At 40.8% G+C, this 23,645-nt stretch overlaps 4 protein-coding genes across 4 annotated transcripts; all 4 read right to left on the bottom strand.

Moving 5' to 3' along the window:
• Positions 1–3,009: 3,009 nt before the first annotated feature.
• LOC145581225 (uncharacterized) lies at positions 3,010–3,468 on the bottom strand. Its single transcript, XM_081638272.1, has one exon. It carries the CDS (start codon positions 3,466–3,468, stop codon positions 3,010–3,012), a length of 459 nt encoding a protein of 152 aa, XP_081494398.1.
• Positions 3,469–3,489: 21 nt separating this feature from the next.
• Positions 3,490–3,981, bottom strand: LOC145581224 (uncharacterized). The gene has a single exon (XM_081638271.1). The coding sequence runs from the start codon at positions 3,979–3,981 to the stop codon at positions 3,490–3,492; it is 492 nt and encodes a 163-aa protein (XP_081494397.1).
• Positions 3,982–5,270: 1,289 nt separating this feature from the next.
• LOC145581223 (uncharacterized) lies at positions 5,271–6,215 on the bottom strand. Its single transcript, XM_081638270.1, has one exon. It carries the CDS (start codon positions 6,213–6,215, stop codon positions 5,271–5,273), a length of 945 nt encoding a protein of 314 aa, XP_081494396.1.
• A 118-nt stretch (positions 6,216–6,333) lies between these two features.
• Positions 6,334–6,927, bottom strand: LOC145581222 (uncharacterized). Its single transcript, XM_081638269.1, has one exon. It carries the CDS (start codon positions 6,925–6,927, stop codon positions 6,334–6,336), a length of 594 nt encoding a protein of 197 aa, XP_081494395.1.
• Positions 6,928–23,645: the final 16,718 nt, after the last annotated feature.

Here is a 23,645-nt window from a genome sequence, read left to right as displayed (position 1 = left end):
GGCTAGTCAGCCTGAGGCTCAAGTTAGGACTGGTGCTGCTGGCGGTTCTGATGTAACGGCCCCCGATCTCATATATCAGTCCAACCAATGGATTGAACATCCAGAGGGCAGGCTTCCTGATGAAGTTGTTCAAAGGTTCTTTGTTCCCGACGGCCATTCAGGGGACCGGTGGCAACCTAAGCTTGATGTATGCTGGAATAGGTCGTTATTTGCCGATGACCCTATGCGAGTAGGGAACCTCGGTTATCGACTTCTACGCAATCTGGCGCCTCCAATGGACAGGCCTGCTGGTGTTATCGGTCCTCTTGCTGCTTAGCATATGCATGACTTGATGAAGGTATCCCTCTTTATATCATATTCTTTTTGTCCCGTTTTCACATTTGCTTCTTTCCGTTATTACTTTCCCCATATTAACTACCATCTATTTAATCATTAATCATCATTTTCATTTTGGTATCAATTTTAGGTCGTTATGTCTGGTACTGAGCTCATGGAGATGTATCGGTACTACCAAAAGCAACATCATCAAGCTTCTACCACCCAGAGCGCCTTACAGACGGCCCTAGATAATGCTGGTAAGGTCATCACCCAGATCAAAGAGGCAAAAGCAAAAGATGACTTAGAGATGGCGGCCCTCAAGGAAAAAGGTTATCAAGCTCGAGGGGTTCGAAAAGGAAGTTTAACTTCTGAAGAACCAGCTTGCCGAAAAGAACAAAGATGTGGAGCGTCTTCCTCCCCTCGAGAAGGAGCTTTCTGATGCCAAAGCTTCCATCCACAACCTTGAAGATAAGATTAAGAAGATGGAAGCCGACAAGCTTAGCATTCGGCAAAGAGCTATAGGCCGTTACTTGATCTCCTTAGAGTTCATCACCAAGCTCCAAGACCGCTTTGATGGAGGATGGACTGCTGCTCAGAGGTGTGTTGCCCAAGCTGCTGGTTGGAAGAAGGATAACTGGGCCAAATTGGAGAAGGCTTTTAACAACGGAGCTCACAAGATTCCTTCCGGCTTTGAACAACAAGAATTTGCCGAGGAAGACCTTCTCAACCTTAAGCCAGTTGCTGATGACGGCCCCTCATACCCCAGTATTCTAAACTCTCCTGAGCCTGAAAATTTGCAAGCTTAAAGGGGCGGGTAGTCATCACCGACATCATCCAGTGGATCTTGTGTAATAGGGCCTTATCAGCCATGATCTCAAACTTTAAATTGTTTGTTTTTGTTTAACTATTTTTTGACAATGCTATTTTAGCGGCATATACCCCTTTTTGTGGTGATGCCTGTCGATTGTCATTCATGCTGTTATGTACTTATCTTACCCTTGCTATCTATATTAACAATTTCTGTACTTTAATCTGCTATTCAGTAACGTATTTAATAAATAACTACTCTGAAAATTTGTGTCGGATTCATTTTTCGGATTCATTATCTATCAAAACATTGTCATTTCAACTATGTCGGTTATGTATTTAATTACCATCAACAATTAACAACTATTAACAATTAACTTATCGGCTCGTTATTAATAATCACCAACAACCATCATATATCGGATTTACTCTTAGACACTCTTATCTCTTTTTCTCCCCCCTAGTGCATGTATCTGTGGTACAGATATGTGCACTATTTGCTTTGAGTTATTCCGCTTTACTTTTAGTTGCTGTTTCAGAGTATAATGCTGGTCACCTACTGCGCTATTTTCACAGCCAGTGAAGTACCCTTCTCGGCGATCATAACCAAAGTTATGCCTGAAATCGACATATACTATGAGTTGATTTTGCCGGTATTATATTTTGAACCAGCAACCTCGTGAGTTAATGAATACAACTGATCAGGTTGTAAGTACATTATCTTCACAAAAGCGGTTTTAAGCTGTCCATCCCACTTATCGATGGTTTGTTAAGTGGAGGATGCATGTTTCACGCATAATAGAGGATAATTTTCCATTTATTCATGACTGATATCGTTTATACATCAATATCAGTTATATACTTTACAAAAGCATATTACATCATCTTTTTAAACATAATACTTCTCAAGTATCGCTGTATTCCAAACATTCTTCAATGGTTTTCCGTCTATTATTTCTAAGTAAAATGACCCCTGCATCACCATATCTCTAATCCGATATGGTCCTTCCCAGTTCGCTGTTAACTTTCCATCTTCATTTCCTTTTCCTGTTGCTACCGTTCTACGCAGCACCAAATCGCCTGTATTCAAAGGTCGACGGCTTACTATTTTGTTATATGCCCTTGACATTCTGTTTTTGCGGCTGACCTAACTGCCGCTTTCTCTCCCAATTCTAGTAGGAAATCCAACTGTTGCCTCAGTAGCAAGTCGTTCTGTTCTTCACAGTAATGCTGAATTCTGAATGTCGGCAATCCCACCTCTGTTGGTACCACTGCTTCTATCCCAAAGACTAAGTTGAAGGGTGATTCGCCGGTGGCTTCTCTAATTGTTGTTCTGTTTGCCCACAGTATTTCAAGTATTAGATCAGCCCATAACCCCTTTGCATCTTCTATTTTCTTCTTTATCGCCGTTATTATCTGTTTATTTGCCGCTTCTGCTTGGCCGTTTGATTGTGGATGACATAGCGCAGCATATGCAAACTTGACCTTGTACATAGCTAAGAGATCCTTTACTAGCTTACAATCAAATTGAGATCCGTGATCGAAAACCATTGCCATCGGCAATCCAAACCTTGTGAAAATATTCTTCCAAATGAACTTCTTCACCTCCGATGCTGATATCTTCGTTACTGGCTCAGCTTCTATCCATTTGGTGAAATAATTTATACCGACTAGGAGAAACTTCCTTCCTCTCATTGCTGATGGAAATGGCCCCACTATGTCCATTCCCCGTTGTGCAAAAGGAACTGGATTAAGTATCAGCATCAAATCATTTGGCGGTAAATTAATAGTTGGGGCAAACTTTTGGCACTTATTACATTTCTTCACATACCAGGAGGCATCTTCATTCATCGTTGGCCAGTAATATCCCCATCTCATTGCTTCTCATGATAGAGCTCGAGCACCAAGATGATTCCCACAAGTCCCTTCATGTATCTCTTCAATCAGCCTTGCGGATTGGTAATCTGTTATGCACCTTTGTAACGGCAATGAGAATCCCCTCTTGTATAACTGCCCCTGATGCATGATGAACCACACACTATCTTTTCTCAATTTTCTGGATTCTCCCTTGTCAATTGGTAATGCTTCATGAAGGAGATACACCAATATCTTATCGTACCATTGGCTGCCGTTATCAACACAAAGTATTTGCTCCGATGTTTCGTCTATACTTCTCTGCTTCAAGACTTCGACCATTACTGTTCTCTCCAAGTCATTAAAGCTTGAGCTGGCTAACCTTGCTAAAGAGTCAGCCTGCGCATTTTGCGCCCTCGGCACCAGCTTCACCTCAAAATATTGCAACTGTGCCGTTAATTGATTAATCTTTTCGAGATACTTTATCATTGTTGACTCCCATGCTTCATATTACCCACTAAATTGACTGGACACTAACTGAGAATCAGTCTTTAGGACCAGTCGCTTTGCTTCTCCAGCTATCGACAACTGAATACCGGCTATGGCTGCCTCATACTCAGCTTCGTTGTTGGTAGCCTTAAATTTAAACTTTAGAGCATACTCAAAAGTTCCTCCATCTGGGGCTGTTATCACAATACCTTCCCCAGATCCAGTTGACGCTGCTGAACCATCCACTGATACCTGCCATGTTCCTAATTCTTCTTCTTCATCATTGTATGAAGTTTCCACAATGAAATCCGACAAGGCCTGTGCCTTAATTGATACTCTGGACTTATAATGCAACTCGTACTCCGACAAATCCACTACCCATTTTAATAATCGACCCGACGTATCCATATTTTGCAGTGCCTTTTTAAGTGGATGATTTGTTAGTACCTCTACCAAATGAGAATCAAAATAAGGCCGTAGCTTTCTGGCCGCAATCACCACTGCTAGCGCCATTTTTTCTATTACTAGATATCTGCGTTTTGCGGCATTCAGGACATGACTAAATTATATCGGCGCCTGCTGCTTCTTTCTTTCGACTATCAACACTGCTGCCACAGTTTTTGGTGAGGCCAAAATGTACAGCTGCAACTGTTCACATCGCTCTGGTCTTGCAACTGACGGGAGGGATCTCAAATGATTTCTCACTACTTCCAAAGCCTCAATATGATCCTTTCCCTATTCAAAAGTTTTATTTTGCCGTAACACCACAAAAAATGGGAGTGCCTTATCAGCTGATTTGCTGATAAACCGAGTTAGCCCTGCTATTCTGCCTATAAGCCTCTGTATATCTCGAATAGTTTTTGGCTGTTTTATTTCAAGGATTGCATTCACCTTGTCAGGATTTGCATCAATACCTCGTTCACTCACCATAAAGCCTAAAAACTTCCCTGATCGGACCCCAAAAACACACTTCTCTGGGTTCAATTTCATCTGATATCTCCGCAAAGTCTTAAATGTTTCCTTTAAGTCGGCTATGTGATCCTCTTTCAGCCTGCTCTTCACAATTGTATCATCCACATACACTTCTACGTTTCGTCCCTTCTGCTTCTCAAAGATTTTATCAACCAACTTTTGATAGGTTGCTCATGCATTTTTCAACCCAAACGGCATAGCTTTGTAACAATAAACCCTATCATCTGTTATAAATGCCGTTTTTGCTTTATCCAATTTGTAAAGATTGACTTGATGATATCCCGAAAACGCATCCAAGAAACTAAGCATTGCATGGCCCGAAGTGGAGTCTACCAGCCTGTCTATTCGAGGTAGCGGATAACAATCCTTGGGGCAAGCCTTGTTCAGATCTGTGAAATCCACACACATTCACCACTTTCCTGTCGGTTTTCTCACCATAACGACATTCGCCAACCATTCTGGATACGTGCATGGCTCTATAAACCCTACTGCTAAGAGCTTATTAACCTCAGCTTGTATTGCTTCAATCTTTTCTGTTGAGAAATTACGCTTCTTTTGTCTTATGGCCTGAATTTACTGTCAACATTCAGCTTATGCTCCATAACCTCAGGATGTATCCCAGGCATCTCATCTGCCGAAAAGGCAAACACATCTACATTCTCCCGTAACAGACTAATCAGATGACACCTCATATCGACATCCATATCTGCTCCAACCTTCACTATCCGACTTGGATCACTTGGCTGAAGCTCAACCTGCACTGTTTCTCCTCCTGGTGATGGCCTTGGTGCAGTCTCTGGCCTCGCATCAAAGTTTTCCATTGACATATCTCATACCGTCGGTTCCCTTTCTCTTTTAGGGTTACTCGGTATCGGACCATCCTGCAATGGATTCTTCAAAGCTGTTACATAACATGACTTTGCCATTACTTGACCCCCATGTACCTTCTCTGCAGTTCCCAAATTTGATACATAGGCTATCGTTAGGTGATAAGTTGACACTACTGCCTGCACATCGTGAATTATTGGTCTTCCGATAATGGCGTTGTAAGCCGACGGTACATTAACCACTAGGAACTCTGCCATCACATCTCTTGCTGCCGGCCCATCACACAGTCGCACCGGTAAAACAATGCTTCCTTCTGGCCTCACCATTGATCCATTAAAACCAATCACTAGGTAGGATACCTGTGTCAGATATTGCCTTCTAATCATCATTGCATTAAATGCTTGGATTAATAGAACCTTCGCCAAGCTGCCGCCATCCACCAAGACCCTCTTGATATCAGCCCTATTTATCTTTATTATCAACACAAATGGGTCATCATGAGGAAAGACAATTCCCCTTGCATCTTTCTTTGTAAACACCACATCAGGAATACAGGTAGGTCGGGGACGACTATCATCATCCAGGGCATTGATTATGTGTCGGTGCTCCGATAGATGCTTTCTTGCCCCACTTATTGTTCCCCCATGCACCGGTCCACCAGTTATCACATAAACCCTTTTCCCTGTTGACAATGGCGGCAAGCCTCTATCCTCTTGTTTGACAATTCCAGTTTGTGACCTTTCAGGCCTTGCTTCTAACTGCTGGCGCTCTACCTGCCGGTATAGTGGAGGTTGACTTCTACCTGTATTCAGCCGGTATTGGGTCAAGTGTCCCTTCCTTATCAGTTCCTCAATGTTATCCTTCAACTGTGTACATTCTTCAGTATAATGGCCCACATCCCGGTAAAACATACAGTATTTCTTAACATCTCTCGGCCTTGCTTTCATAGGTATCGGCCTCGTCCATCCTTCCTTATTCTTGGTTCACGGAATAGATAGCAACTCTTCGCGTATTCAATGATGTATATGTACCATATCGCATCGGTGCCTTTGCAGCCCTAACCTCCTACCGACTTCCCCCTCCCCTTACTGGGGCCGAGGCTCTCGGCCTTCCACTTCCTGAGTATGCTCCCTTAGATGGGCATTGCACCCTATCAGCTTGAACATTCTTGGCACTTGTTTTCATCAGTTCTTCACTTTTTATGTAATCACGCGCCTTGTTAAAGGCTGCTGCTAACGTTGGTAAATTCTTCCTTGTTAGCTGACGTTTGAACTCAGAGTTATTCAAACCATTCATCAATGCCATAACGGCTATTTCTTGTTGCAACTTCGGAATTATATTTGCCTCATTATTGAACCTTCTGATGTAATCCCTCAAAGACTCATCCGGCCTTTGTTCCACCGCCATCAATTCCCCTGAAGTTCTCTGCCAGATGCTATTACTGATATAATTCCCCACAAACATCTCTGTCAGCTTTTCAAAGCTGTCTACTATACCACTTCCTAGATTGTTGAACCAATCTGCCGCAGCCCCAATTAAAGTGGTTGGAAAGACCTTACACCAAACAACATCCGAGTTGGTGTATAAGATCATGTGCCTCTCATAGGACGTTATGTACTTGCTTGGATCCCCTCTTCCATCATACCTACACGTTGGCATTTTAATTTTCTCCATCGGCTGATCTAAGATACTCTATGCAAATGGTAAGGCCCTTAACTGAACCACAGTCCACACCACCTGCCCCTCAACTTGGGAACTTCTCTGATGCTGAGTTCTTGTACTAACGGCATGGCTCGAGGATTGAGCTTCTGTCTCCTGTGGAGCCGTATGTGTCCTTATCGGCGACTCCTCTCGGCAGTGCCTTGGCAAATTTGCTGCTTGATTGAACTGTCCACCAAGAGCAATCGACACCCTTCTTCTGTCTCAGCTTCTTTTCTTTTCGTACTCATCGCACTCATCACTCTAGCTGCTACCTCCAAATCTTCATGTGTAAACTCAGCCATTGGGTCTGCAACTGTTCCAGCTTGCCCCGCTAGGGTTAGCAGCATATTAAATTGATTTTCCTCCAGGGTGTGAGTTTCATCTTCCACTACTATCTCCGTTTGTGTTGTTTCATTCACAGCCATTATCCTTTGACTAATCAACATACTAATCACAAGAGTTTCCTGATTTCCGATCATGACCAGCTGCTTGCTATATATCTTTGTGAGGTTCTTAGGCGATAGAAGTGATCACTGCCCCCTCCTTCTAGCGCTAAATTGTTTCAGTCAGGATCTGACAACCTGGAAGCCCGAGTCCGAGATCCGTGAAGCTCCTATCGTCCAGATGAGAACCTACACAGAGAGCAGAAATTAGCTTACCCCAGGGTGATCCGGGGAAAACCACTCCGATGATAAAGTCAAAAAGTGTTTAAGAAGAAGATAAGAAGTTATGTAGAGAGAGAAAGAAGATAGAGTAATAAATGCTACTTTGATTATGGGATTAAGCTTGATTATTTATAGCCCTTCCAGATGACAGGTGGCTGCATGGAATGCAAAGTACCTTGCGCCATGTGTCAAACCACTGCTGCCACGTGCCGATCGCTGATTAGCCGACATACCTGCCTTTTGCATATCTGCCGACATGTTTGATAGTTGTTGGGGATCCGTATCCGAATAATATATCGGCCTTTCATAAGTTGTAGGCCTGATTTCCATATTTCCCTATACACAAATAATCCGCGCATGCAGGATCCAGAATAATAAAATTACGAATATAGTTATTATACTGTATTATGGAATTGCCTAATGCAAGAAATAGGAATATTGTTAATACATTCTTCTTGTTGGAAATAATTTACTTGCCCTCCATTTTTTAAATAATAATAATACAGTAGTATCTAGAAGATTAACAATTTTATTTGATAGCCTTTTTTGAATAGCTCTAGTAGTTGTTAGGGCTTGTTCACATTTACTGAGCTGAGCTGAACTGAATTGAAGTGATTGGAGCTGAACAGAACTGAGCTGAAATGAGTATTTAACGAGAGAAGAAAATTAGGAGCTAAATTGAATTGAATTGCACTAATTAAAGCTGAAACTGAACTTAAATTAAGCTAAAGTGAAGAGGCCCTTAATGAAGATGCCTCTTACCCCACAACTCGAACCCTATTTATAGTAAGTTTTTAGTTCATGCTATTATGCAACTTAATATTATAAAGTACTCTGTAAAAAGCATTATTTGTTAGATGGTCGCTTATATATTTTAATGCCATACGGTTATACAAATGTGGATTTTATTCTTTATTTTGACATTCTCAATTGGGAATTTGTTTTCAACCCACAATTTTATTTCTAATTTTTTAATTTAAAAATGCATCTATTATTAATTTACTAGTTTTTGGCCCCGTGCAATGCACGGAATTTATAAACATTTATTAATAATAATAGTCAATTGAAATAGAGTTAATTGAAATTAAATGAATAATAATTTTTTTTTAAATTTGAATTTATTAATGTATATCATTTAAATTCTTTTGTGTTTCATATTATATATATTAAATAAAATTTATTAAAAGAATTTTTTAATAGAATTTTTTTAAAAAAATTAAATAAATAGCATTTTGGAGGGAAAATTTTTTACAAAATTGTGCCAAGGGTCCTCTTTGGTGATTATTTTAGTATATAGTATATAGATATGTAGTCCTAACTTAATTTTTAAATAATTGGCAAACTTGACATACAGAGTATTTGTTAGTGCACTTGATTGACTTTACATAGTAGATAATTAAATAGCAATAAAAAAAAGTGATATGTTTCGAGTGTTTTTGTGTCCCTTGGGAGAGTTACAACTCGAAGACTGAATCCAACGAAGCCACCTGTACCTACAAAAGAACGGAGCTCCGGATGTTCGGAGGTCCACCTCCGAAGATTAAGTTAGTACGGATTCGGAGTAAAACGTGCGAAAAGTAAGTATCTTCTCGGATTTTGAGATGAGGTGTTCTCTGTTTTCGAGAACAATCAATGATGTAATGATTAAGACGTGCCCCAATAAATGGGGGGAATCTCCCTATTTATATGGTCCTAGAGAGGTGTGCCCTGTCCTAGGGTTTGGTGACCTAGGATTTAGGGCAGCGCCATTTTGCGGCTCTCCTTGTGATTTGGGCCTTGAAGGCCGCCATTCCTAGGGGCCATACCTGCGTGACACGTGTCATAATCTAGGAAGTCCATTTGGACACCTCTTTCGATGACATGTGTCCCGCTCTCATTGGGCCATTTGGCGGGGTATAGAATACCCAAATCATTTGCCCCTCATAGGGGTGATGTGGCTCGCCATGTGACGCCTGTGACAGGTGTCCGCCTCTTACTGGAGCGGTTTTTTACTGTTTACCATGGGAGAATATAGGGTTTTTACCCTAAGACTTTCACCCTTTCTATAAATAGGGGTTGACCTCTTCGTCGCGTTCACACGTTTGCGTGAATCTTGAGAGAGAATCTTGAATCTTTGACTTCTGAGAATTTGTTTTCTTTTGTGATAGCATTCGACACCCGGCCTCTTATCCGCCCGTAAGAAGATTTCTAGACCAAGCGGCTCTCGTACCTTCATCTAAGGTAACCGTCTGATCTTCTCTTTCCTTATTTTTTTTCTTTTTAAAAAATGGTTTCCCAAACGCACCCGGCACGGCCTAGGTTAGCGATCAGCTGGTCACCGGGGACGGCTGATTCTAGAACTAGGAGTGCCGAATGCTCATTCGAGGACTCCCCTTTGAGAACTTCTCCAAATCCGACCGTGTCTGTGGCTGTGCAGGACACCATGGCCAGAATGAAGCAGACCAGTCGGACGTATAGGACGGATGGTACCTGGTACCATTCGGAAAGCTCGACCGTATACTCAGAAGGATTTATTAGGGCGCCTGTTGCCGAAGTCTATGATAATCCACCTAGTGCTACTAGCACCACAGGTTCCTCGATTTTGGAGGAGTCTGATAATGAACGACAAGTTCCCGGGCCGAATGATTCGGTTTCGGATAAGGAAATGGGGGAGGACACTGCCGGCACTAGCCAGCAGGCCCCCAAATTGGACGATAGCTCTCATGATGACTCTGATTCATCATCTCTAACAGCGCCTCCATTGACTCGGAGGAGGCGAGCTCAAAATTAGACGCTGCTATAGAGTCCCTATCAGCGGACAGAGGAGAAGGATGGGCAGAGCCGTCTGCTTCGCACCGGCTGGAACGTGCTCCTTATTATTTGCATGTTCCCAAAGGCAGGCGGAAGAAAATGACGGAGGACTTTGGGAAGTTCATTTCCAACCATGTCACGGGACATGGATTTCTTCTTTCTGTGCCGGACGCTGAGGATACAATTGTTTGGACAGAGAAGGCGAGCTACGAAGACCAATGTTTTGGCTGCTATGAAGCGGCCATTCTAGCTGGTCTTCGCTTCCCCCTCCATCCGGAAGTGGAGAGAATTCTAGAGGGATAACAACTGGGTATCTGGCAACTAGCCCCTAACTCTTGGGTCAACATCTTGGGCTACGTTGCTGCTTGTGAAATGCTGGAGGTGGATCCCAACTTTGAGGCATTCGCTCATATGCATTATTTGAGCAAAACCCCCCAATCAAGCGGAGCCGATGGTTCACCCTTACTAGCCATAAGGGTTTTATGATGACGGTGGGGAAGGAGAAAAAATGGAAGGACTGGAGGATGAAATTCTACATAGTCTCCTCCTCCGACCGCCTGCGCAATAAGAGATACAACCGGTGGAACCGGAACCCTCCTCTCCTCGCTGGGAAGAAAGCCCTGCCGCCTGTCCCAAGGCAGGCGCATAAGGAGATACTGGATCGAGGACTATTTAATGTGGCCGTTCGAACCAATGAAGAGACGGGGGAGAATGAGGTCACCCTACAAAGCTACATTCCCGTCATGAGTGGTTATTTGACGGGACGTATTTGGCCGCTTGCGATCTTAGCAGTGAGAGGCTGAGAGGTAGTAGGCCGCTTGACTTTGTTTTACTTTGATGATCTTGATTCTTTCTTTAGTTTCTAACTCTTACTTTTTGTGCATACAAAGCAATGGAGAAGCTCTCGTCCACCAAGAAGCTGGCTGCACATTCTGCAGCGTATTACCGTTTGTCCATCTTGGGCAAACGGACTAACGAGGAGCAGCCGTCACGCAGAGCCCCTAAGGTGAGGAACTTTCCCAATATACTTGGATTGAGTTTTATTGAGATCACCGGTATACTAACTTGTGTATTCCATGCAGGGTGGTTCGTCCAAACCTTCTCCCTCCAAACAGCCAGACCCGAAGCTTCAAAAGCAGACGGGTGGTGATGTTGGCACTTCTGGGAAGCCCAGGAAGCACATCGCCCATAAGACTAGGAAGACTCATGACGGCTCCACCCCTAATAGGACGACCCTGAAGCCGGATGCCCCCAACGTATCAAAGAGTGGCAAGCTACTCAATGCCACTCTTTGATACCCCTGCGTTCTAGAAGCGAGTCCAATGCTAGCCGCATGGCCTCCCAATTTGCCTCTTCGTCTGTAGACACCCAAATGTGTCTCCCCAAAACCAAACCCAGTGATGAATACCTTTCACATCATTTGATTATCGAACGGAGTGAAAGTGTGGAAAGTCTAGTAATGTGGTTGTTTTTATTAAAATATCTCTCTTTCTGTTTTTGAAAATATATCTCCTTATATACTCTATTTATAAAAATAGCCAGTCCAATTTAGTTTGGTCCATGATAAGGGTCCAATAATAGTGTAGTTGGATCGGGTTCGAAAAGAGCTTTCCAGCGATATATTATAAGCCCAATTCCGATGAATAATGAGGAAGTTATGGCTTAAATACTAAATTGGGCTCGAAATGAATTTTATATGCAGCCCGATGATCTAGAGGAGGGCCAATTAATTATTATTCCTAAAGTTATTAGGATTGATTTTAATCTTCTGGAATATTTAGAAGGTTCTTTTAAATTCTAATGGAATTAAGGTTGATAATTATTATTTTAAAGAGTTTTATTTGGAATAAAATAAGTGTTTTATGATAAACCTAATTTTAATTTGATAAACACGGAATTTGCTGCTTAATCATATTCAGAAGAGGATTCCGCGTACAAAGCGCATTTTATCTTTTAATTAGCGCCAAACGATAGAGTCTGTCGCCTGGCGCTAGAAGCCAGTTTTATTCCGTATAGAGCTTGAAGTATTTTCTATCGTTTCCGGACTATTTTCTTATAAATAGGGGTCGTATCTCCTTGTTTTTATTCATTCACAATCACCTAATTCTATTCTTTCTCTCTCTAAAAGCTAGAAGCTTTCTCTCTATTATTTTTCTAAACCTTTCCCTCACACAAAATTCCACATTCACAAGTTCAAGACACACCTAGCCAAGTTCGAAGTTGCCTTCGCCCTAGACGTGAAAGGTTGATAGTTTCTGAGGGTTTGGTTCCAAATCCCTATTTCAATTATTTAATTTAATTGTTTGATTTAATATTTTCTTTGAAGTTAATAACGCGTGTATTTTGTTATTAGAAAGAGGTACGAGGCATCTAAGTAAGTAATTTAATTGTTACTATTCATGCTTTGATTATTTTGATTCCTAGTATCATGTTAGGATGCTTTTTACTGCTTTCTAATATCATGTATGTGTCTATGATGCTTCCTATTTCTTCTATCATGTTAGTATCATGTTAGGGATAAAGCTTTGATTTTTATTGTTTAGTGACATGCTAGGATTTGTTATTAATCTTGTTAGTATCATGCCTAGGATCTTGCTAATATTATTATGCTTTATTGAGGATATTATTATGATGATGATGATTGTGATTATTATGTTGCTTGATATATATTATTATTGTTATTGTTTGATCACGCCTTTTATGCATGTTTAAAGGGAATTTGTACTTGTAATCACGCTTAATAAAATAATTAATAATCTTATTTAGGTTAATATGATTATAATTCAAGTGATCGCCAATAATAGATTTGTTTGTGCATTAATATTCAACCAACATAGATTAAACAGGTTTAGGGTTAACCTATTTATTGTATGTTAGTCAGAAAGCGCACATGGATATGAGAAGAATAATGTAGAGGCCTATTATTAGGGCAGGTTCAATCTCTTTTAGGTTGGATTTGTACCTTCATCCCCGAATATCCAGTCATGGTTCCAGACCACTATAGAGCTAGCGATCTCATGGATCGTGAAGGGGTGTAACCTTCACCCTGTGAACGGTTTACAAGTTCCTAAAACTTGTTTGCGACTCTTTTACTCTAGCTTCCTTCCCTTTGGACGCCACCATGCTTAAGTGTATGATCACAGTGGGGCTCAAGTGTGGGATACTTGAAATATTCCCTACATCGTCATACAACATGATTCGAAGAGCCAGCTCATAGTGTTTGATGGGCAAGACGGCCTCGACACAAGTCCAACTGTTGTTCTGATGGCTCATAGGACGTGTGGTAGTTCATCCGCTCATAGGCCGCCAGCTCTTTCAATCTTTTTTTTTATACCGTCTTTGATTAACTAGTTCGGCTTTAACTTGGCCGTTTGCTTAGGGTTGGCCGACTGATGCAAAACAATGTGAGATCCCTTGATCCTCCAACCAAGTCTTGAGTTGAGGCGTCTCAAACTGAGGACCATTGTCAAAAACCATAGACATAGGCACCCCGAACCGAGTGATGATATTCTTCCAGATGAAGGAGATGGCGTCCTTAGTCTTGATGTTTTTTACCGCTTGTGCCTCTACCCATTTGGTGAAATAATCTACGGCAACAAAGATATACTATCGTCCGCTTGACGCAGCAGTATATGACCCCAGGATGTCCATGCCCCACTTGACTAATGGAACTGGGCTATGAATGGCCGTCAGATCTGTGGCCGGACGGTGTATAAGTTTGCCGAATTTTTGGCATTTATCTAACTTTTTCACCAATGTCATGGCGTCTTTCTCTAGGGTAGGCAAGAAGTAACCCTGTCACATGGTCCTTTCTGCTAGAGACCTGCCGCCTATATGTGAGGCACAAAAGCCCGCATGTAGGTCTTCCAAAATTTCCTGCCTCTTTTCGGGTGTACATTTTAAGAGTGGTTGAAGGAAACCTTTCTTAAAAATCTCTCTTTTACGAACTTCAAAATTGGTTGCACATTTTTTCAATGCAGCTGCTTCTGGAGTTGAATCCGGTAGTGTGCCGTCTAGCAGATACTTCCGGATGCTATCCATCCAAGTAGAAGTTCGGTTAAGTACTCCAATGGGATCTTCTTCAATGATTCGTTTTTCCATTACTTCCTAGAAGACTGACCGAGGTGTATCACATGAGGCGGATGATGCCAGCTTAGACATAGCATCCGCCTGATTTTTTTCGGATCGAGGCACCTGTCTTAGATTAAATTCTTCAAGTGTCTCGGCCTCAACTTTGACCGCCTGCAAGTATTTGATCATAGCCGGATGAGTGGCTTCATAATCCCCATGGTATTGGCTCATGACCAACTGAGAGTTAGAGCAGGCGTCAATCTTGGTTGCCCCTGCCGCCTTGCACATGCGGATTCCGGCTAGCAGGGCTTCATACTCTGCCTCATTATTTGAGGCCTGAAACTTGAACCGTAGTGCATGCTCGTACTGGTATATAACTCTTGCACCACAACCGTTCATAATGGAGCTCCCGTCCACATACACTTTCCAAACCTGATTAGTGTTATCCGGCGCAGCCGGCCTTGTCATTTCGATAATAAAGTCGGCAAATGCCTGCCCCTTTATTGCCTTCCTTGGTTCGTAAGTGATTTCCACACCTTGTAATTCAATAGCCCACTTGAGCATTCGGCCTGATTCCAGGGTCGTCATTGGCCGCTTGATCGATTGGTCAGTGTAGACCACTATCGGATGTGCCAAGAAGTAAGGTTTCAACTCCTTGACAACCATGTAAAGAGCGAGGCCAAAATTTTCAACCATGGTGTACCAAAGCTCTGCGTTTTTGAGAACGTGGCTAATGAAATAGACCGGGAGCTGGGTGTCGTCTCTTTCAGCAAGGAGAACGGCACTGAGGGCATGATCTGAGACAGCCAGGTACATGTAGAGCGCCTCTTTGGGCAGAGGGCTGACAGCCTTGGAAAAGGGTGCAAATGTTGCTTCAATTTTTGGAAGGCCACCTCAGCATCATCCCCCCATTCAAACATAGTCTTCTTCTTGATCGCTTGGAAGAAGTAAAGGCACTTGTCACCTGACCGGCTAAGGAATCTCTCTAGGGCCGACAGACAACCTATTAACTTTTATACTTCTTTGACAGTACGGGGCGACTGCATTTCAATGACCGCCTGTATTTTTTAAGGGTTGGCCTCTATCCCCCTTTGGTCAATCAGGAATCCGAGAAACTTCCCAGACTCAACACCAAAGACACACTTCTTGGGATTGAGCATGACCTTGTGCCGCCTGAGTGTGGCGAATGATTCTCGTAGGTCAGCGAGGTGATCCGCCTGTTGCTTGGATTTGAATATCATGTCATCAATGTATGCCTCTACATTCATCCCTGTAGACACCCAAATATGTCTCCCCAAAACCAAACCTAGTGATGAATACCTTTCACGTCATTTGATTATCGAACGAAGTGAAAGTGTGGAAAGTCTAGTGATGTGGATGTTTTTATTAAAATATCTCTCTTTCTGCTTTCAAAAATATTTCTTTTCTTACTCTATTTATATAAAAATAGCCAGTCCAATTTGGTTTGGTCCATGATAATGGTCCAATAATATTGTAGTTGGATTGGGATTGAAAAGAGCTTTCCAGCGATATATTATAAGCCCAATTCCGATGAATTATGAGGAAGTTATGGATTAAATTAAATAGGCCCAATGATTTTAAATGTGGCCCAATGATCTAGAGGAGGGCCTATTAATTATTATTCCTAAAGCAATTAGGATTGATTTTGATCTTCTAGGAATATCTAAAAGGTTCTCTTTAATTCTAATAAGATTAGGATTGATAATTATTATTTTAAAAAATATGTTTTATTTTGAATAAAATATATTAAATCTGATTTTAAATCTGCTTGGATGCAGAATTACCTGTAACCGGTTTAAAAGGTGATTCCGCGTGTAAAAGCGCGTTGTACTTTTGAACCAGCGCGAGACGTCAGAGTCGTCGCCTGGCGCTGACCTTCGCCGCCTGGCGACGAGCTTGTCGTCTGGCGCTGACTCCTGTCGTTGGCAACAGGAGGTATTTTAATCCGAATATGATTTTCTTTGATCCCGTGCTATTTTTTCTATAAATAGGGGTCGTATCTCCTCCGTTTTCATTCATCAATTATCTACGATCTACAATTCAACAATCATTAATCTCTATTCTCTCTCTAAAGCTAGAAGCTCTCTCTCTATTCTTTTTCTAAACCTTCCCTCTTACAAAATTCCTCATACATTAGTTCTAGACACACCTAGACAAGTTCAAAGTTGCCTTCGCCCTAGACGTGAAAGGTTGATAATTTCTGAGGGTTTGGTCCCAAATCCCTATTTCAATTATTTAATTTAATTGTTTGATTTTATATTTTTCCTTGAAGTTACTAACGTGTGTATTTTGTTATTAGAAAGAGATACAAGGCATCCAAGTAAGTAATTTAATTGTTATTCTTTTGATATAGAAAGCATGCTTTGATTATTTTAATTCCTAGTATCATGTTAGGATGTTATATTGCTTCCTAGTATCATGTTTAGGATTAACTAAAATTTCTAATATCATGTATGTTTATTATGATGCTTCTTATTTCCTTCCTAATATCATGTTAGTGCCATGTTAGGAATAAAGCTTTGATCTTTAATGTTTAGTGACATGCTAGGGTTTGTTATTAATCTTGTTAGTATCATGCCTAGGATCTTGATATTATTATTAAGCTTTGATTATGATGATTATTATGTTGCTTGACATATTTTTATTGTTATTACTTGATCACGCCTTTTATGCATGTTTAAAGGGAATTTGTACTTGTAATCACGCTTAATAAGATAATAAATAATCTTGTTTAGGTTAATATGATTATAATTCAAGTGATCGCCAATAATAGTTTTGTTTGTACATTAATATTCAACCAACATAGATAAACAGGTTTAGGGTTAATCTAATGGTTGTATGTTAGTCAAAAAGCACACATGAATACAAGAAGAATAAAGTAGAGGCCTATTATTAGGGCAAGTTCAATATCTTTTAGGTTGGATTTGTACCTTCATCTTCGAACTTCTAGTCGTGGTTCCAGACCTATTGGAGTTAACGATCTCCTAGATCGTTAAGGGGTGTAACCTTCACCCTGTGAACGGTTTACAAGTTCCTAAAACTTGTTGGCGACTCTTTTTCTTTAGCTTCTTTCCCTTTGGACGCCACCATGCTTAAGTGTATGATCACAGTGGGGCTCAAGTGGGGGATGCTTGAAATATTCCCTACAGATTTTTGGCAATTCAACTGGGGAGGATTTATAATTTAATTCCTAAAATTTATTTTGGCAATGATTTAGAATGAGTGGATGAGACCATTCGAAATGCGTCAAAAACATAGGATTTTTACACGTAGGAATCTAGGGAAATATCTTTCACAGCTAAAGTCGAAATAATGCTACGAAAAAGCTGGAAAATTCAACAACAGAATGCTGCCGAGGCATGTAGGAATTAGCGCTGTGAAAACAGCGTTAGCGCCGAACGATGGCTCTATCGCCTGGCGACAGTCTTGTCGTCTGGCGACAGTGCCAGGGTCTGGCGACAGACGCTATTTTCTCGCGCCGAATTCTTCCAATACCGAGCTAGAAATCTACCTTCTTGTTTCGACTAGTTTTCTAGTACTGTTTGCTCGATTTTACTTCCTGATTGAGTTTTTCCCTTTTTTCTGAAACCCATATGTGTTCTACATATGGCCATAACCCTCTGGGGATTCACGCTCCATCTACCCAATTGAACACTCCTGGCAACGAAGGGTACATCCTAGTTTGTTGAATTCACCAAACCGTGGAAGCGAGTTTAACTCGCGGGGTCCCATCCACTTGCGCCAACCTTTTCGAAGGTAAGGCTTCCGCGCGGTGCATCCAGACTCATAACCATGGACCCTCTTTGACTAACCCATATCCTGAACATTAGAGAACTAGAGCCATGGTTAGGTTGCAAACTCATTGCATCATGTTATGACTACTTGACTACTTGTGCATTATTTGTTGTGCATATTTTATGTGTTTCCCCTAACCGTTTGTTTGACTTGTGAATGAGTTAAATAAATTAATTAATGACTAAAGGAATTAGCTAATTTAATTAATTAATTAATTAATTATATATGATTAAAGTCTAATAAATTGATCACACTTGACTTAGTACGACTTTTAGGCTTGTCCTTTTAGAGCAAAATACTCGAAACAGTCCCAGATCGATGTTCCAGAATGGCGCAGAGATTTGGATTGTGGCGCCACGCGTTAGAGATTAGCGCCAGGCGACAATCCCGTCATCTGGCGCAAACGCTTAGCGTCTGACGACAGCCTGTATTTTTGCTCGAGTCTAATCAATCAATTTGCTAAAATGGTTTAATCGTTTTATTAATGGCAGTAATCATGTTCAGCGCAGCCCTTAATTGAGTCTAGGCACATAGTCCCATGGTCTCACAAAAGAGTCAAAGTATGTCACTCACATTCACTATTAAAGCACACGCATAATATGTCACATTTTGACCATGTCTAGAGAGTCTTCTATGCGCCTATTTTTCCATCATTTCTTTTAGGGGGGTAAGTCGGATATTAATCCTCCAATTAAACAATACTTGTTTAAACCCTTGCTTGGTCTTCAAAAATACACCCTATTTTTTGCTTTTTTGTTTTTAAAATCAATAAAGTCAAAATCAAATTCGAGTCAAGTAAACAAATAAATGGTTTAATTTACAGTGCTTGGTCAAGAAAGGAAGGGTGGTTAATCAAAGACAATACATTTGTTCAAATACTCCTTTTTGACAAACCCATCACTCAGAAAAGAAAAGCTAAGAAGATCATGGCGTCTCAAGAAGAAGTTAATGAACTCAAAAAGGATGTAGCCAACCTAACTTAATTGATGAAGAGTATAGCTCTTCAAGTCAATGACCCTGTGAGGCAACAACAAATGGAGCTCATGCAAGAAAGCTTGAGAAAAATATCCAATGACTATAGATTTCAGGGCATTAGCTCACAAGGGGTCTCAATGGACAAGGAACTTCTTCCGCAGAAGTTCAATGCCAGTGACATCCCTAAATTCAAGGCAACAGATAATCCTTACTTTCACTTAAGAGCATTCGAGACAATAATGAACATTTAAGGGATATATAAGAAAAATTTTCATACACTGTTTTCTTTATCACTCAAAACTGTTTGTAAACAATGGTTCTTTTCCCTTGACAAGGAGAAAACCTCTACTTGGGATGCCATTGTAAATGCTTTTATTGATAGGTACAAGTGTAATATTCAAGTTGAAACTGATTATAGAGAACTTGAGATACTTAACAAAAAGAGAATGAAGGTTTTACTTCTTTCTTTAATAAGTGGAGGGAAACCTCCGCTAAGATGATTGAGGTACCGATTGAAAAGGAATCTGTGAGATTGTTCATAAAGAATCTCCAGGAAAAATATTCTAAAAATCTTAAGTATCAAAGCAACTTGAATACCTTTAAGGCCGTCTATGACATTGGGATTAATATTGAAGACGACCTTACAAAGAAAAAAGCTGCTAACACTAACTCCAACAGTGGCTGGAGAGGAAAGAATAACGACAATCCTTCTTCTTCCAAAACCACCCACTCAAATAATGTTAGCACCTTTAATCTGAATGAAGTCCTCTCTATGAACAATCAAGGACAAAAGAAACCATTTAGGAGAAACTTTACTCCTATTGGTATGAGTTATGACACTGCATTTGATGGTCTTCATGCAAAAGGTCTTATAACTCCTATCGGACCATTTGGGGATCCACCAATCGATAAAAGAACGGCTAATTAGAACCCCAATGCACATTGCAAGTACCATCAAGGCAGGGGCCATCTTACTGAGAATTGCTGGAAGCTTAAGGAAGCTATCCAAGACTTAATAGACAACAATAAACTCTCAGTGCATCCTGCAAGCAAGAAGCCAAGCATCAACAGTGCACCACTTTCTGACTCCTTGGCTATCTCTGATGAGGAAAGTTGTGTTGATCCCTCATTTTTAATCAAACCGGTCGAAGAAACTCATGCCCTTGAAGAAGAAGAAGAAGTATTCTTCGACGCCATGAGTGAACTGTCCCCAATGCTACAACCGCCCACTAAGGAAGATATATTGCTTCTCGTATATTCGGTAGAGAGAATGATAGGCATGTGTAGAAGAGTTCTTGAACGCATAGAACAAGAACAAAATAAACATGACATAAAGAAGTAACACCTATAAAGAATACTACCAAGAAACCATTCTCTCTTCAAGTAGTCAAAACACCCAAAAGGAGCCATAAGTCCTACACTCCAATTGGGACCACCTATGCGAATATGTTCAAAATGCTCTCCGAAAGTGGCAAGATTATACCTCTCGAACCGAGACCATTTGAATCACTAAAGAGGACGGATAGGTTTTACTGTCTATATCATCAGTCATGGGGACATACAGTAGAACATTGTTTTAAATTTAAGGATTTAATTCAGAAACTGATTGATGATAAAAAAGATAGTCCAAATTCCACAAGAGAAAGATACTACCATTAATGGAGTTTGGGACAGTGACAATGAAGACGTCTACCTTAAGGATATGGAAGAGACCCCACTTTCCACAATATATCCCGTGGATGACATTTGGGATAAAGAAGATTCACCCATAGATGTCCTCACAAGATCCGGGAGAATGCAACCTCCCATTACTGTGCAACAACCAGTTCCTACCACTCAGCAAGTTCCCATACCCATTATAGAAGACAACGATGTTTTCAAGTAATTAAAGAAGACTAAAGTTGATATGAATGTATGGAAACTCTTAGCTACATCCAAACAACATAGGTTGGTAGTGATGAATGCTTTGGACAAAATAGGAATAGATTCTGAAACCAATCCTGAGGGGTTGGCTAACTTTCTCACGAGTGATCTTCCTAGTCCCATCAATTTGATCCTCTTTTCTGACAAGGACATACCTCCAGAGGGTGATAAACATAACAAAGCACTAAATCTCACAGTAATCTGCAAGAGGATGAATGTCCCAATGACTCTTGTAGATAATGGATCAGCAATTAATGTCTGTCCACTCCGAACTGCGAGAATGTTAGGGATAAAAGATGAAGATTTGTCTCCGTCAACACAGGGAATAAGAGCCTATGACAACACTCGCCGCCAAGCTCTTGGGACTATCACCGTGAATGTAACGGCAGGAGTCGTAGAACATGCTACTACTTTTCAAGTGGTAGACATTAAAGCATCTTTCAACCTATTGTTGGGACGCCCTTGGCTTCACGACCTAAAGGTCGTCCCTTCATTAGCAAGTGAAGGCTATAGTTGGAGGAATCCCTATCACAATTGATACTTCACCAATGAGAATCAAGGCTATCGAGAATCCTATCATAAATGTGGAGCATGATGAAGATGACGAAGACTTGTGAGGCTTTAACGAAGAGGTATCCTTAATTGAGGAGAATGAAAGGACCCCTCTTCACTACAACCTCCACTCTAACATGACAGTAAATGCTATCCTCAATAAACAGGGACAATTTCCTAGAATGACCCTCGAAAAGAAGAAAGGGATAGCAAACAAAATAAGAGCACCTGGCCTCCCTAAATTGGACACTTTTGGACTTGGTTTTGAACTAACTCCGGAAGATCTTAAGAGAGCTCAGGAAAAAGCAAATGCACGTAAGAATGCTCGTACCCAAAAGAAAGCGATCCCAATGGATCATTATCCTCTTACCCTAAATGGACAATTCATAAAAGAGGGAGATGATTATCCATGCTATGAATTTCCTGAACCCTTTGTCAAGAATGGGATAAGACAACCTGGGTTTGAAATATTTTTGGATTGTAATTTTCTAGATGATGTCCCAACTCCCATTCATAAGGAGAAATCACCCACATGCTTTGAGAATGTCATGGGACTTCTCTTTGGGTATGAGAAGAATGAGCCAACGCATATCAAAGACAATTCTTTGCTCATTTAAACAGTACTACAGAGTGATAGCTTTGATCCCTCCAAACTTATCACTTCAACAGAGGGTCTAGTTCAAGGATGGCGAAAGACTGTGAAGGTGACTACTCCAAGTGGAAGAGAGATCTCCATAACAACCGGACAAGGACCAATGTTCGATGAATCGTCCGAGTCAGAGTCCGAGTCAGAGTCTTTCCCTATCGAGTCTTCTAAGTCTTTAGTCGTAGCACCCTCTCCTAATTCTTCTCCCTTAGCACCTTCTCCTAGAATAGTTAATAATCAAGTCCTAACGAACATAATTTTATTCGATGTAATGGTTTCTGAATTCAATAACATGTCTTCTTTTGCTTACTCCTCGTGTCATTCTTTAACTCAAGATGATGAGCATTGCATAACTAACAATGAAAGTAACAAAGAAATAATTAAAGCAATGGAAACACTTAAGAAGTTAAAATCGGACTAACACTTAATAAAAATGAAAGAATCGATTTTATCAATAAAGAAATCTTAAAAGATCCAACCATTAAAAGAGAAGTTAAAATCGGACTAACACTTAATAAAAATGAAAGAATCGATTTTATTAATCTATTAAAAGAATTCATCGATGTATTCGCTTGGTCATATGAAGATATGTCAGGCATTAATAAAGAAATAGCTCAACACACAATTCCACTAATTCTAGGAATGAAACCTGTAAAACAAAAGTTACGTCGAATGAAACCCGACGTAGCCCTTAAAATAAAAGAAGAAGTACATTAACAGCAGGTTTTATCAGGGTATCCAAATACCCCGAATGGGTCGCAAATGTAGTCCCAGTTCCGAAGAAGGATGGAAAGGTACATATGTGTGTCGACTATCGAGATCTAAATAAGGCAAGTCCAAAGGACGACTTCCCTTTACCACACATCGATATTCTAGTAGATAATACAGCAAACCACGCACTTCTCTCATTTATGGATGGATACGCAGGGTACAATCAGATCCTCATGGCAGAAGAAGACATGGAGAAAACAACGTTCATAACACCTTGGGGCACTTACTATTATACGGTGATGCCGATTGCTCAAGACATATCTTTTCAACCGAAAAAGAAAAGAGGATCATTTCGTTCGAGCCTTAGCCATTTAGGAAAGGGCTCGTTCCGGGGAACTACTACGGACGAAAAGAAGGGGAGACCAAGTAAGGCTTATTAGTGAGGTCTTAAAAACTGAATAGAATTCATGATCAGCTAGCTGTAGAGCGAAGCAAGGCATTCCAGCTAAAAGCAGCAGCAACTAGAG

Source organism: Chenopodium album, chromosome 15, assembly GCF_948465745.1.
Source record: "Chenopodium album chromosome 15, dcCheAlbu1.1, whole genome shotgun sequence".
In the NCBI taxonomy this organism is placed as follows: Eukaryota; Viridiplantae; Streptophyta; class Magnoliopsida; order Caryophyllales; family Amaranthaceae; genus Chenopodium; species Chenopodium album.
Note: the sequence above shows the minus strand (reverse complement) of the source record. Positions and strands in the feature narration are given on the sequence as shown.

Bases quoted from the DNA above. Each gene is read 5' to 3' on its own strand.
- LOC145581225 (XM_081638272.1), bottom strand. From the start codon at position 3,468: ATGATAAAGTATCTCGAAAAGATTAATCAATTAACGGCACAGTTGCAA.
- LOC145581224 (XM_081638271.1), bottom strand. From the start codon at position 3,981: ATGGCGCTAGCAGTGGTGATTGCGGCCAGAAAGCTACGGCCTTATTTT.
- LOC145581223 (XM_081638270.1), bottom strand. From the start codon at position 6,215: ATGAAAGCAAGGCCGAGAGATGTTAAGAAATACTGTATGTTTTACCGG.
- LOC145581222 (XM_081638269.1), bottom strand. From the start codon at position 6,927: ATGCCAACGTGTAGGTATGATGGAAGAGGGGATCCAAGCAAGTACATA.